Source organism: Elgaria multicarinata, chromosome 9 (genome assembly GCF_023053635.1).
Source record: "Elgaria multicarinata webbii isolate HBS135686 ecotype San Diego chromosome 9, rElgMul1.1.pri, whole genome shotgun sequence".
Lineage (NCBI taxonomy): Eukaryota > Metazoa > Chordata > Lepidosauria > Squamata > Anguidae > Elgaria > Elgaria multicarinata.
Window position 1 is genome coordinate 59948119 of NC_086179.1, and position 15064 is coordinate 59963182.

At 37.5% G+C, this 15064-nt stretch overlaps 1 protein-coding gene across 1 annotated transcript in view; it reads right to left on the reverse strand.

Annotated features, from left to right (window-relative positions):
- Positions 1–825: 825 nt before the first annotated feature.
- ANO6 (anoctamin 6) overlaps positions 826–15064 on the reverse strand; it is a 77852-nt gene continuing 63613 nt past the window's right edge. Inside the window, exons 13-20 of the mRNA XM_063133976.1 lie at positions 14156–14381; positions 13153–13322; positions 10397–10494; positions 7853–7983; positions 6020–6225; positions 3504–3706; positions 2986–3091; positions 826–1599 (exon numbers count right to left, since the gene is read on the reverse strand). Coding sequence (XP_062990046.1) covers positions 1393–1599; positions 2986–3091; positions 3504–3706; positions 6020–6225; positions 7853–7983; positions 10397–10494; positions 13153–13322; positions 14156–14381 — 1347 coding nt within the window. The 3' untranslated portion in view covers positions 826–1392. The remainder of the gene's footprint in view (positions 1600–2985; positions 3092–3503; positions 3707–6019; positions 6226–7852; positions 7984–10396; positions 10495–13152; positions 13323–14155; positions 14382–15064) is intronic.

A 15064-nucleotide genomic window follows, 5' to 3' on the forward strand; every position in this document is an offset into this window, starting at 1 on the left:
TGACAGGTGACAGGGATTCAGGGAGCCAGTTGTTAAGTCTGTCGGGGTAGGGCAATCTGCTGGTTGGTGGGTGGTGTTATAGAAGGACTAGAAGAAAGCTGGCGAGAAAGTGAATAGCTAAGGTCTCAATATTAACCTACTCCTTCTCTGTGGGATAACCGCACATGGCTGGTGAAGATCGGGAGTGGGGAGCAGGTGATTGTGTTATGCCAGGAGGCTGTCCTAAGATGTTGCCAGAAGATATTAAAGGCTAGAAAGCAGCCAGAAATACAACAGGAAGATATTTGGGAATCAGAAGAGATCTGTATCCAAGAGCTGGACCTAGTTGTGAGTGCATTTGGCTAGGATGGCGATTTAGGGAATTTGGCTTGAGGTAAAAGAAGGCATTAAGAGGCTTGCATTAACAATGGTGTCTCTTTAGTCCTTAAGAAGTGTCAACAAACATTCTTTTGAAAAGCCCAAAGTAAATATTAGTATTTCCTAATGTACAAAATATCCCTTTAATAAATGTAATTGTTTAATACTTCATGTCATCTCTCATGTTGGTGACAATGGCCAGATCTACACCAAGCAGGATATAGTACTATGAAAGCAGTATATAAAAGGCAAGAGCCACACTTCTACTTTATAGCAGTATTGAAGTGCACCAACAACTGTTGGGGCCCATGACACATACCATATACCACTTTCATAGTGCTGTATCCTGCTTGGTATGGCTCCTGCTTCTTATATACTGCTTTCATACCACTTTCATAGTGCTATATCCTGCTTGGTGTACATTTGGCCTATCTCACACCTAAGCCTCTTATGCCAAGAACTGGTGGCAGTGTAAAAAAAGCTTAGCTTGTGGAACTCTGATTATAGTGGCAGAGAGTTCCTTAGGCTCTGAAAAATAAGCATTTTCTAAAACTAAGAAACTTCATAGGTGGGATTGCCCAATTGAGGAGTTTCCCCATAGGTACTGGCAGCACTGGAGGGAAAATCCTACATAGTAAGAAACCATTAAGACAATTGGTTGACCAAAACAGAGAAAATATTAATGAAGCAAAAGCCCTCTGGGCACCATGGTCTGGTAATGTGGTTCACAGCAATCAACTAGAATTCCATTGATAGTAATGGGTTAATGCTAAAGAACACCTGGGCAAGTACCTATAACGCTGCTGGTTTGGGGTATTTGGTCTGCCGAATGCTGATTCGGTATACTTAGAATCTCCAGGCCAGAAAAGAACATGGGGAAATAGCACTAGATACTTCTCTACTTTGTTAAATACATTTATGAGCATTTGCTTCTTCTCTTGCAATTATGATTTATCAAGTCTTTAGTCCAGTCCTTTTTGTTTGTTTTGGCTGAAATGTTCACACATCACTAGCAATCCAGATACTGTCAAGTCTCTATTCATATTTTGGTCGGAAAGAGCCGTCTGTTCCTTTTAATATTTTGTCAGCGATGTTCCCCATATTTTTCTTCATACTTTTCAGAGGATTCTCATGCAGGAGTGTCTGTATTAGATATTTCTCTCGTTTAATTTTGCTCTTGGTTTTCTTTGACACATCTGGGATGGCGTATGAAATAACGAATTTCACGAAGTAGATGATGTGCTGGAAAAACAATATATAACCATTATTAGAGAGAAAAGCATTGCCTAGTTATTTATTTTTGCTGCAACACACACACACACACACACACACACACACAGAAACTTGTGGTTCTGTTAATTCTCTCTCATTTCAACAGAGGGAGCTAATCCTCAAATACAAATAAATGTGCCAACTGGTCTCTTCCACTGAACTGAAAAGGAAGGTGTTTCTTTAAGAATTCTTGAAAATTGCTAAAACAGGTTTCTCAGAGCATGTCTACGTGGCCATTTCTTTCTCTTTCAACTAAGTGTGTGTCTGCTAGTAAACAACTAGTCAGACTGCTATTTATATGTCACAATATGCCACATGCCCTGCAGACTACACAGGTACATGTTGTTTGTGTGATATGGGAAAGAAAGGACCAGTACTGGGATCACCATTGTGTACAGATTTTGTGGGACATAGTATTCTGTACAGCCACCCTTTCAAAATTGCCTATCCAGTGAAATTTTAGAATGTTTTTAGATGTTTTAAAGATGTTTTTATTTTAATCATGTATGGCATGTTTTTAATCAGTTTTTAATGTGTATTTTATATCATGTTTTATACTTTGAATGGTTTCAGTTTTTGTGAACTGCCCAGGGAGCTTTGGCTGTTGGGTGGTATAGAAATGCAAATAATAATAATAATAATAATAATAATAATAATAATAATAATAATAATGTAGCAACTGCATCCCATTCTTTGCAAGGAAAGAATGGGGCAGACCTTTTGAACAATGGCTCCTCTTTGCAGGGGTCACTGACGATAACCAATCAGGGTGGTAGGGAAAGGGCTTAGTGGGTCCTAAAAATACAGATGGGCTTAAAATAAAGGACATACCAATAAAATAAAGTAAATGTTATAAGTGAATTTGTAAGAGTTTCAACCAGCACAATATTAACTTTTGATTTCCCCTTTGCCTTCTCAGTCTTCATGGAAGCAGTGAAAATTCAGCATCCAATATCTGCTCTGTATTTGCTCATCTTCCACCCAAGTTGAGAATACAGACAAGCTGATGGCATTTGATTAGACTTACTATAGAGAGAGAAATCCATGAGGATTTATTTTTGCACATGTCTTCACAACCTTCACTGTAATTTTCTTCACAAATGTACATATGCTATAATCTATACCATGAAATAAAGCTGTGCCAAAACCATTCTGCCAGTTTTGTTTTCATTTAATACCGCTCTATGATTGATTTTTCACTTGCAATCTCTGAGTGACATGCCTGAAGTGGATTTACAAAAAAAGGATATAAACAGAGACTGGGGCAGCTCTGGGGTGAAGGAATGGAAAGTCATGTACCAATAACATATAAAATGTTGCAGAAACTTGCTAAAGTTCAGGATAAAAGATACTGACCTCCATGACAATGATGAATGATAACTTGGCTGCAATAACATGCCAGTAATAGATATTGTGTTCATACTGATGTTCATGACCAGGAGGGTATCGGAAATCCCGGTATCTAACATGGTCAAAAACACAAACAATTATATCAAAAGACTCTGCAATAATGTACTTCAGCCAGAAGAGGGAGGAAAACCTGTCCTCTTCCCCTGGTTTTAACGCAGCACACAATATAGAAGCAGCGTGTAATCAGAACTAATGTAGAACAAATCTAGATAACAAGTCAGATCTGTTGAAATACATCATTTTAATTTTATGTTATTATAATAATAGAAAATATTTTCTAAGATTTTAAAAACGCAAAATATCATTTAACCTTTTCTTTTGACAAATGTTACCATTCAATGTAACTTTGCACTGTTGAGCAGTTCAATCAACAAAGAAATCCTGATTCTGCCCCCCCCCCCCGCCCACAGAGAGAGAGAGAGAGAGAGAGAGATCAGCTATTTTAAATAGGACAATAGACTTGCCTGCATGTTGTTTGGTTTGCAAACATGGGAAGATGAGCTGGTTTGCTTTTACCTCTGAAGTCTGATACAGCAAAAACCGAGAGTGTATTGTTTATGTACCCCTTCATGGTATGACTGCTGTGATTTCCATAGGGAGGGATTGAAAATGACCAGTAATAAACCAGACGTGGAATCATATCAGATGTAAAAGCAATTATCATGGCCTGCATTTGAAATGAGTGAAAAATGAACAAAACTTAACAGAGCCTTGAGAGAAATTCTTCCCTGTATATTTCTTGAAAAGCAATCTAAGCATTGCTTTTCAATGCTTAGATTGGACTTGATGGCCTTGTAGGGTTGGACTCGATGGCCTTGTAGGCCCCTTCCAACTCTGCTATTCTATGATTCTATGATTCATATTATTGTACTTATTGTACATATTATTGGATGCCTCTGCAGTTCTGGATGGCAAATACTTTGGGAACCTCATTTTGTTGTTGTTATTATTGTTCTAATAAGCTATGTACAATGGTCTGTCTTCTGTGGTGGAAGGGTGGGATACAAATGTAACAATAAAAAAGGCTTCTCTTCATAGAATATTACACATTAGATCCAAGAAACCCTACAGCCAAGTACTGCTCCCTTCCCTGGTCACCACCAATCCGCAAGTGCAGCTCTTTCTTTTATTGCTCAACATAATAAAATCCCTAAGCAGGTTTCCCCCCCTAGATATTTCTTTTCAGATTAAACTTTATCTTTTTATGAATTAAACTTTTTCCTCTTAGTTTTTCCTCTTCAAGTTGAGAACATCGTGATTAATTTAAATCCCATACTCTAAATATGACTAAGTCTGGATCCAAAATATAAATAATAAAACACAAAAACTAAGATAAAACAAATAAAACAGCAGCAAAAAAAACTTTGTTAAAAGCACAGTATACCTAAACAAAGAAATATGTTATATGTAGATGTAAACCCTGGTGACTTTACAGAAATAAAGATAAGTGCCAGGTTTTGTGTACTATTAGGAAACAATGTCTTGCAATCACAGTATTATAAACTTCCAGTACCACCACAGCATCAAAACATTTTGGTGCTTTTCCTATGTATGATTAAACACTGATTTATTCTGCCTCCGTTTTTATTTGCTCTTTTATATCCCCTTCCCCCCCAGGTATTCTTTTCATATTAAACTTTCTCCTCTTTTCACTCTTGCCCTCTTTTCAAATCATCTCCAGATGTGCTTTAGTCAGCTGGATTCTGGAGAGTTAATTCTACTGTGCAGTCTCTAAAAGGCAACATTCCCACCCTTGATTTGTAGTCTGATTTTTAGAGAATCATACTAGAAAAATATTCTGATTTCCATTGTCCAAGTTATAATAACTTTCCCATATACTTGAGAACAACGGAAAACTGATTTTAAAATTGGCAACATATGGGCCTGTATAATGATGCCAGCTGTGCTGGATGGATGATAACTCCCAAGAGTTACACACAACCTTCACTTATACATAGTTCTGTAGGTATTGCAGAGCTAATACATGAAGTGGAAAGAAATGGAGAAAAACTATAAAAGAAGCACAGAATCAATTTTACTGAAGATTTACAATGGGAGCCTCCATTGCTGGCAGTAACAACCAGGCTTCCTGGACTACTCATTTCTAGCCACTGCCAATATTGTCACCTTTTTAAAGAAACCTTGATCAATCAATTTTAATATGAAGAAAATTTTAAGTCAAGAGAAAAAAATGGTGTTTTGTTTTCTTTTGTTTAGATGACTTGTATTGCAGCAGACTGAGGCCTTAGCTAGACCTACCTGTTAGCATGAGACGGAGGAGGGAAGATCTCGTGATGTGTTTATCGTGAGATCCCTCCTCTGTTTACACGTGATGCGTGATGACCTCAGTAGGAGAGGTGTCACGCTCGCCATTTTTTTATTAAAGAGCCAGCAGCGCATGAACGCTCATGCGCATAAGTTAAGTATTTTTTTTAATTTAAAATATTTTCCCGGCTCCCTCCACCCTACCCCCAATAGGCGCAGCTCACGGCAAGGAATCGTGAGGAGCTGGGTCAACCGGCGGCGCCCGACCACACGTTCCGCGGTCTTGGGTTCAGCCTGAGACCACGGAAAAAATGGGGCTAAAGGGGAGGGTGAGATCCCAGAGCAAGGGAAGGATCATCCCTCCCTGATCCTGGGATCCCCAGTGCATCATGTGGACACACAGGGACAATCCCGGGGATCACCCCAGGATTTCGCCCCACCTAGCTATGGCCATAATCTTAGAAGAAGCTTTCCTTCTAGCGTGAAAGAAGAGGGAATACTACCTCCAACATGAAAAAGAGTTTTGTGGCACCTTATAGTGTAACACAGTTGTTGTAGCATAGGCTTTCATGGCTCTGTCCTTTTCATCAGATGCATGATGTGAGGCTGACACTTTGTGCATCTGATGGAGACATTATGCTTCCCCTAATGAAATAACTATTCAGCCTGTAATGTTTCGGGTAGCAAGTGGTTGTTGCTGCAAGAATGCACTTACGTTTGTCACCACAGCAAGAATGGCTATTCCTTGCATGATTGGTTGCCATGCTCCGATGTCCTGAGCTTTCTGAGGAACCATGCGCCTGAACTGTGTTGTAAGCTTCCAGGCATCCACACGTATTTCCAGTAAATTGTTAATGAGAGCCAGAAGGGGTGCCAGTGGGAATGATGCCACAAATAAGGTGACAAATCCAAACTGGATAACTGACAATGACAAATATGACATATATTAGTGAAACATTAGCATGGTCTATTGATACTTAGGCTACCAAAACCTCCAAATCCTTGATAAATATGGACTATTGTATCACAAAAATCTGGAACAGTTACTCAGAGTTTTTTATGCTATCAACACTCTGCAACTTTCAAGAAACAAGGGAATTATGGAAAGGAATTTGTGTTGCTAATTGGGTTAGATTTTTGTGTGTGAGAGACAACCTAAGAAACCTTTGGCTAAATACGAAAATACCCTTGTTGCAAGGAAGAAACAATAAGTAACTTAAAAGTTATAATTAATATGAGAGCTCATGATGTAGGTATTTTGAGCACAATTCAAAGCTTCCCATGTGCAGGCTTCCTGCTCTCTTGAAATGAAGAGAAATGCTCCATGAACATGTAATGACTCTCAGTGTTGCATGAGGAGGACTGGCCTGTTGACTGTAGATAATGGGGAAAGTGCTCATATTACCTCTTACACACATTTTCACCAAACAACTGGATCATAGGGTATGTACAGATATGTCTCCTGACAGCAGCCAGTGTGGGTTTTTCCGTTGTGGGACCAGCAGGGATCTTTGCCCCTCCTCCAATGCTTTGTGCAAGCTTTCGGCTAGCAAGTTATTTGGTTAAGCATTAATTCTGCACTCATTTTGAAACACATCCATTTTTTAAAAAAAATAAAATAAAAAATGAAACATTGCTCTGGGCAGGCAGTGGGGGTAGCTTCGTAATTGCACAAGGGCCAGCCAATCAGCACTCTGCATCACTGGCTTCTGCAGAAAACAGGAAGAAATGGTTTCTTCCACACTCAATTCTCTTAGAAAGATTGCACATCTGTCTGTTGGGGAAGCTTGCTGCTGCACTCAACACATTTTCGAAAAGGGGCCTTAACAGCTGCATGACCCACCCACCCATGCAATCTGAGATTGCTGGATGGTTAAATAGTCAAGAAATAATAACTATAATCAACTAAGACTAAAAATAAATTAAAACCAAACTAAAAACAACTAAAAACCTCAGCACTCTAAAGCTTTCCCCTCACGAGAAAGACAGAAGTTCCCAACAAGACATCCTTTCAGCAAGGCGGTTGAAAAAGAACAGAAGAGAAAGGCAGGAACCTAGAGTCAGTGGACAGTGGGGGAGGGGTTCCCGCCAAAAAACGTTTGCCTGAGCTATAGAAGTTTCCATATGTGTGATAATGGCAGAGCCCATATGTGTGATAAACAGAGACAGCAAAGAAGAAAGGGGTGAGTTTGGATCCACACAGGGTTTACTGTTCAAGACATGTACATCTATACTCCGTAATATTTGATTTATAAGACTGTGATCAAAATACATCTACAGTGAAATCCTATACATGTTTACTCAGCAGGAACCCTTACTGGGTTCAATGGGGCTTAATTGCAGGGAAGTGTACACAGGTTTGCAGCTCTGTGTCTTACATACAACCCCAGTGAAATCCTTTGTGTTAGGACAAATATCAAACCCATCCAATTCACAAACACCCTTTTTACAGGTTTGTACCATTTCGAAATAGTCTTAATTATTTAATAGGAACATTTTTGGGTACAGTAAATTATCACATAAAACAGCAAATAAATTGCCGGCTTACCCATTTCAAGATACTCATAAAACAATCCAAGTTTTCCAATGGGTTGTAGGTGATAGTCCTGTTCCCAGCGTGGGACAATCTTTTCCGAACGATTAGCTGAGCAGCATCTTCCAATCAGATTCTTAAGCCACCTATGAGTTTGGATTGCCAACAAAATAGAGAATGTTGTAGAGTAGATTTTTCTGAATGATGGCATTCATCTTTCACTACATTTCCCAAAGATTAGGGAACAATCAATAAATAATTTCAGAACTGGCTGTGAATCAAGACAACATGAGAACTCTTTGGGCTTGTTTTCGAAAGCAATATTGCAATTGCCTGTTGTTAAACAAAGGACAATTATGATATCCTTTCTGGATGGCTCCAGATGGTCATTTCTGACTTTTCCAAAGCGATCACTCAGACATGCATGCATTTGCAACCTATGCATGTCTACTCAGATGTGGGTCCTATTGAGTTCAGTAGGGGATACTCCCAGGTAACAGCAGGCCTAGTTTTTCACTTGCTTTGTATGAGAAAGCAGATTTCATAAGTAGACACACTGGTACTGAAGCTTCTGTTCTGTCATTTAATAATATCTAAAAGTTCCAGTTGAATGGTTGTGTCAGGGTATCTTTGGTAACTTAGGGCTTCCATCCCAGAACTATTTCTTTAACCAATTTTAAAATTTCCAGAGTGCAATCTATTGCAGAAAAACAAAAACAAATAGTCTTGAGGTACCTTAAAGATTAATAAACTTTCATGGACTATAGCCCACTTCATCAGATGCATGGACTTTTGCATATTATTTTATTCCTCTGATGAATTAAGTTTATGCCAGAATAAATTTGTTAGTCTTTCAGGTGCCACAAGACCTTTTGTTTCAATTTTTAAATGTTTGCTTTATTCCTTTTCATTTTTGCTTTATATTTGTTTCAGTCTGCTAATTGCATACACTAATACTATATCCTCTAGTCTAGAAAATTATCAATCATATTTGTCCACTGAGAGGACATAATGAATTTGAGTCTCTAAAGATGCAATCATATATATTATACATAAGTATATGAGGCTAGATCCCACTGAACACAGTGGGACTCACTTCCAAGTAAACATGCATAGGATTGTGTTGCACATATTCTTACCCTGACTTGAACAGCAGAAACTATGAAGACAATTTTAGCTAACTTCAAGTTGTTTGGGTTTTTTTTGCTTAAAATTCTGCCAGGAGCAAAGGCATTAAATAAATCTGTGGCATGACCATATGCGTATATATAATATTTTGTACAGTTATGATCAACACATGTACAAATAATGATGGAAATCTGCAAAGGCACAGGAAGGCACTTAAAATGATCAAAAGTTTGGAGTACCTTCCTGTGAAGAAGAGTTAAAAGCATTTTTGGCTGTTTAGTTTTTTTAAAAAAATGACTAAGTGGGGACATGACAAAGGCTTATAAAATTATGAATGGTTGAAAAGAGCAGAATGACATTTTACTCCCACTATGAATAGTAGAACACACGAACACCCAATTTAGTTGATTGGAATTAGGTTCAGAACTGGTTTAAGAAAGTAGTTTTTCCTACACTACATTTATGAAATTGTAAGTTGTGATGAGGGATAGTAGGTTAGACAGCTTTAAAAGAAAAGGGTTAGAGAAAGCGTTTGATAGACCTATCTTCAATTAATATTAGCCATGATATTTAAATGAAACTCCATGTCCAAATGAAGTACACTTCTGAGTAGTACTAAATTATATCTGAAGATAGAAATTTTGGGCTAATGTACATCAGAAGGCCTAGCGAGAGGGAGGGGGAGGATCATGGACTTACCTGCTTCTGCGAACTTCCCCTGGCATCTATACTGCTGTGCGATGTCCCAAAAGGGAAGAGGGATGACGCAGGTGCCATTTTATTTTTTTTAAGAAGAGCCATGTGTGGCAAAAAAGTAAAGAACCTGTCCCACACCAAACTCCATGCTCAACCCCTCCGCTATCCCAGGGATGGCGAAATTGCTGCCCCCCACCTCCATGGGCACGGAGCCACCCTGCACAGTTCCATGCCCATTTGAGGACCTGTGATTGCACGCTACAGCAGCTGTGGTCCTCGGGGTTGTTCCAGGACCATGGAAAAACTGGGTCATCCCCAGTTTCAGTTATCCTGGGGAAAGTTTCTGGTCATCCCCAGTTGAGCCCGGGATCCCCTGTGTGTCACTTGGACTCACAGGACGGCCTAGAGATGACCCTGGGATAACTACCTGGTGTAGACATGGCCTTTCTTTAACTATCATGACTAATAGGGCAAAACTAGGCATAATGTACGAATACCGTTATCAGATCTTATAATGTTAAAGAGTGAGCTACTTATTTGTTCCTGGAGAAAGTTTTTCTGATCATTAAACTTCTTTTTGAACAGGTTGCAGGTTTTTGTAGTTAAATGTTGAGTTCTTGGTTAAGTTCAAGGCAACTGAGAGATTTTAAGATCATGTTCAATTTTAGTTCACTAAAAAAAAAATCTTAGTTAGGTTTTTGAGTTCAGGTTTGATATCAGCACTATTTTACTTACGGGATAAGTACTTCTTGAATGTTATTCCAGATTGCTTTGCCTCCCATTATTATTGTCAGCTGTGTTGTAAGTTCAAGAAGGCACCCACCTGGATCACACTATGGTTGAAAGGAAAATAAAATTACCTGAAATTCTAATTATTACTTAAAAGAACATTATGCTAGATTTTATGAACATCTTTCTATACAAGCAACTACCCTAGTTATATGTGAATGAATGATATCTTTATTGCTAAAAGGGATAAGCCATCACAATTCAACATAATAAAAACAAGTAACTATACACAAGAGAGCTACATAATATTTTTATTTATTTACTTCATTTATACTTTCCTTGGAGGAGAAAGGAGATGCTCACATAAAATTTCCAGGATCTCCTCCTCACTGTTTTCAGACCAGACCATCTTCAGAACAGAAGAACTGTTAATGCACTTTCACTATTCTCTGCCCCTTCTCCCAAAATAACTGATAATCACAGTAAGGGTGTGTGTGCACTTCTGGACAGTCACATAGCATTTGTTTGGGCAAGGAAAGTGCAGGAGAGAGTTACCTCTTGTAGTTAAGAATACATACTCGGAAGCATGCTTCTGTTAGTGTCCTGATACGTCTCATGGCAAAATAGAGAGTGGGGAACAGTAGGGTAGCATCAATTTTTTCCTTACAATTCCAGAATAGCAAGAGTTCTAAATAAATTCAATACTATCCACAGAGGTATTGCCATTTACTGTGTTTGCAGCCATTGTGAGAAGTCATTTAATTAGAAGTGATTCACCATGAATAACAGTTGTGTGGAGGAAATCCACCCTTCATCTTGTTTTGGAATGGACTTGGCTAATGAGTTATTTCTCCCTGAATTAGAAAATAACTTGTCCTGCTTCCAAGCCTGTTCTGAAGTTGGACCACATCATATTTCGCTAGGCATCAAGTGCAGGATGTCCCCAAACACTTCTCCATTGCAAGACCCTGATCCCTTCCTTCCCCCACCCAAGGGACCTGATGGCACCTGCAACACAAGGGAGATCTCACAGGAAGCCTTTCTGTGGAGCCTAGAATGTTGGAATGTCAGTGCACTTACTAACCCCAATTCTTGGTATGTAATAGAACACATTGCAGGGGAAGTAAAGTTGTAAAACTGTAAACTTCAACTTTCCCAATTGTCATGGGCATATAAAGGAAACTTTAGTAAAAATAGTAATACAATTCTAAATGCTAAAAATCCCTATATTGGGGGCATAATGCAAAATCATCATCATCATCATCCAGGTATATCCCTCTTAACCTCCTTCATATATAACAATCAATTTTCAGTTGCTGGTAAAGATTTGTTCTGGGTAAAATATGGTATTACAATATTCAGCAACATGCTAAGACATGAGCTGGGCTGAGCTAACAAGAAGAATGCAACTGGATCATCCCCAACGGTTCCAATATTGCCAAATTAAGAACTACATAAATATTCAGTCTATGACAGCTACCTTAAGAATAGAGTTATTTAAATTTGAAAAACAAATTGATTTTTTAAAAAAAGGTTTACTGTCAAAAATATATATTTTACTTTGAGAATAAGACTTAAATAAGGATGGATTCTTTAAAACTCGTTGGGAATGATAGCAAGAATTAATGAAGAAGAATGTAGAATAGTTTTCATGAGAGGAATAAACAATTAAATTATTATAAACTGATTTATTGCTGGGTTCTAACACCTCATAGATTAAATAAAATATGTAGAAAAGATAATTGTGTATGTTAAAAACACGGGATAAACTCAGCTGATTATATGCATATATAGTGGATGTGTCCAAAGGTTCAAGTTTTTTGGAAACAAGTTAAGAGGGAAATTCTTAAAATAGCAGGATATAACTTATCTCTTAACCCTAAAACAATGTCATTAGCTCTTTAAATCTGAGGTCCAAAAAAATAATCAACCAACGATATCAAATTTGTTAGCAGCAGCAAAAATGATTATTGCCAAGAAATGGAAACAGAAAACCAATTGTGTGTAAAGAATGGTTTATTAAAATTTGGCAAATTGCACAATTATTGCACAATTGCACAATAATTGAAAATCAGTAAAGTAGTCAGACTGAGAGATGGTAGACAACAGATCCCCAAATTTATGGAGGAATGGAAACCTTTTATTGAATAGTGGAAAAATAATAATGATATGAAAATTAACACACATTCTTGTTTTTCTATTTTTTAAAATCATTGGCTTTGGAAGATATGTAAAACTTGATGTCATGTACTATTTAATCTATAATAATATTGTTTTACTGATTATTGAAAGTTTTTGTGTGGAGTTATGAGAATTTAATCTATTTGATACCAAAGTTATTCCTAGATGTTTATATGTGGTGTTATGTTGGATGCTTTTGCTGAGTAATTAATATAATAAATTGTGTATAATGATTGTGTTGTATAATGCCAACTGTGCCCTTATCTGGACAGAGATAGCCTAGCTACAGTTATCCATGCTTTCATAACCTCTCGTTTGGATTACTGCAATGCATTATACGTGGGGTCCGGAAACTTCAACTGGTACAAAACAGGGCAACATGTTTACTAACAGGGAATAGAATTGGTAGGGAAAGTGTTAATCATCTCCTTTTCCTCCTGCAAGAGTTGCTTTTAGCTCTTAAATGCAATTGGGATAATGCTACATGCACACATCTGAATGTTAACGTCTAGTCTGGCCCTAACATCTTTTGATATTTAAAAAGTAAAGACAAAAAGTAAAAATGGGCAGTTCATTCATACCTCTTCATTTCTGTATTTTCCCAGCCAATAAACTGGATCACCAGGGTAGCCTACAATTTTACCCTTAAAGAATGCAATGTAGAAACACGAAGAATAATAGTTGACAAATTGGAATAAAAACATCTTCATAGTCAGGCTGTTTTCATAATCAGTCTGTGTCCTTGGTAGTTCTGCAGTTTACAGGAGAAAGGAGAGAGAAATTGTTAACCTGAGAACAGTGTGTGTGTGTGTGTGTGTGTGTGTGTGTGTGTGTTTCAGCCTTGAATACAATTTACAACTTTATAATTTAGATTATTTGGAATTATCTAATATAGTGTACCCATTATGCTAATTCCATGGCTATGTGCTATAAAGGAAGGTGGAATGTACTCTTCCAGAGGAGAACAAGCAGCAATTCTCAATGCAAAAAGCTTCTAGCAGATTTAATACATAATGAACATAACATTTTGATGTGATGCAAATGAAAGAATATTAAAATGCGCTACTTTAGATGCAGCAAAATAGGACAGCTCCTTTAATGTAGATGACCTGGATGGGAAGAAAACCAGCAATCCTGCAATGGTTTAGCTATTTACTTAGGAGATAAAGCTTTCAAATAGTGATTCTTTTCCTATTTATTTACAAGAAAATAGCTACCCTATCTATAAACAATAGCTAATGTAATTTAATGTGTTATGCTGTGCTGATCTGTTTTCATAAAGTTGGAATTATTGTAGTAATCTTCTGTGCTTTGTCAGTTTCATAAATATACAGCTTGATATACAATTGATGTTTCATGCTGGATATATGAGGATTTCTTAGACAAGAAGCTGAATGTCATTTCTTTGTTCACTGAGAGAAAGTCTGTACTTTAAAATATTTAGAAGTCATTGCAAGCAGTTGTGGGAAACTTCTAAAGTACCTAGCCTATTTGTTCCATTTGCTGGGTTACCATTTAGGAATACAGCATTTTCTTCCATTTACCCTGGTGTTTTGTAGTTGGCCTATTACAAGATAACCTTACCGAAGTCAGTGATCATGATTGCTACTTTCTCATAGATCATGTTCAGAATCATAATGATTATGAAGCTGATGACAGATGCAGATACTGAAGTTGCTGCTTGTGGAGTCAAGTACTTCTGGATTGCTTCTGTTCCATTAATGTGCTTGGGAAGATTTGCAGAAAACACCAGGAAAACAGACAGTCTATACACAATTATGCCAATAACAGAGGCGATAATGAGCAGGACCTGGAAACAAAGAGAAACAGATATATTCTTAACTAATTTATAATATGTGAATACATGCAAATTTGTGTTTTTTTTGGTTTTTTTAAAAAAAGAACTTTAATTTTGTTGGGTTTTTCTCCCAGACTTGCAAATACCATCGAAAACGTCCATCTGCTGTAAGAAAGGATGCTATAAAATTCCTAGCATTATCAATCAAAAGCCATTTTGCAGCTATTCTGTCTTACCCCTCTTAACAATTTTTTTTTGTGATCAGGAAAAAGACAGAAGAAGCAGTGGAAAAACATATGAGGGTTATGAATGGAAGATGACGATTTCTGGAGCTCTCATAAAATTCTGTGAATGAGGCAAGGCAATTGCACAATAAAAACCTAGTTTAGAAGGACCTAAACACATACAAAAAGTGAATAGACTACATAAGGTAGGTAGCAAGAATGAGAGAACTAAATGAAAAAGCACATTGAGGACTGGGTAGTAAGGGAGCTTAAAAAAAAGAATGCAAGAATTGCATGCAGTACAATACATAATAAAATACATGCTCTCCACCTTAGAAATAATTTTAGCTTCTTCCCCTTCCTAGCCTTTGCAACACTTTCCTTAGGAGGAAAGTTTGTAGTAGCACTGTCATGGCTGTCTCTCTAAGACCAAGGTAGTACCTACAGCCTTGATAATGACAGTTATACCCA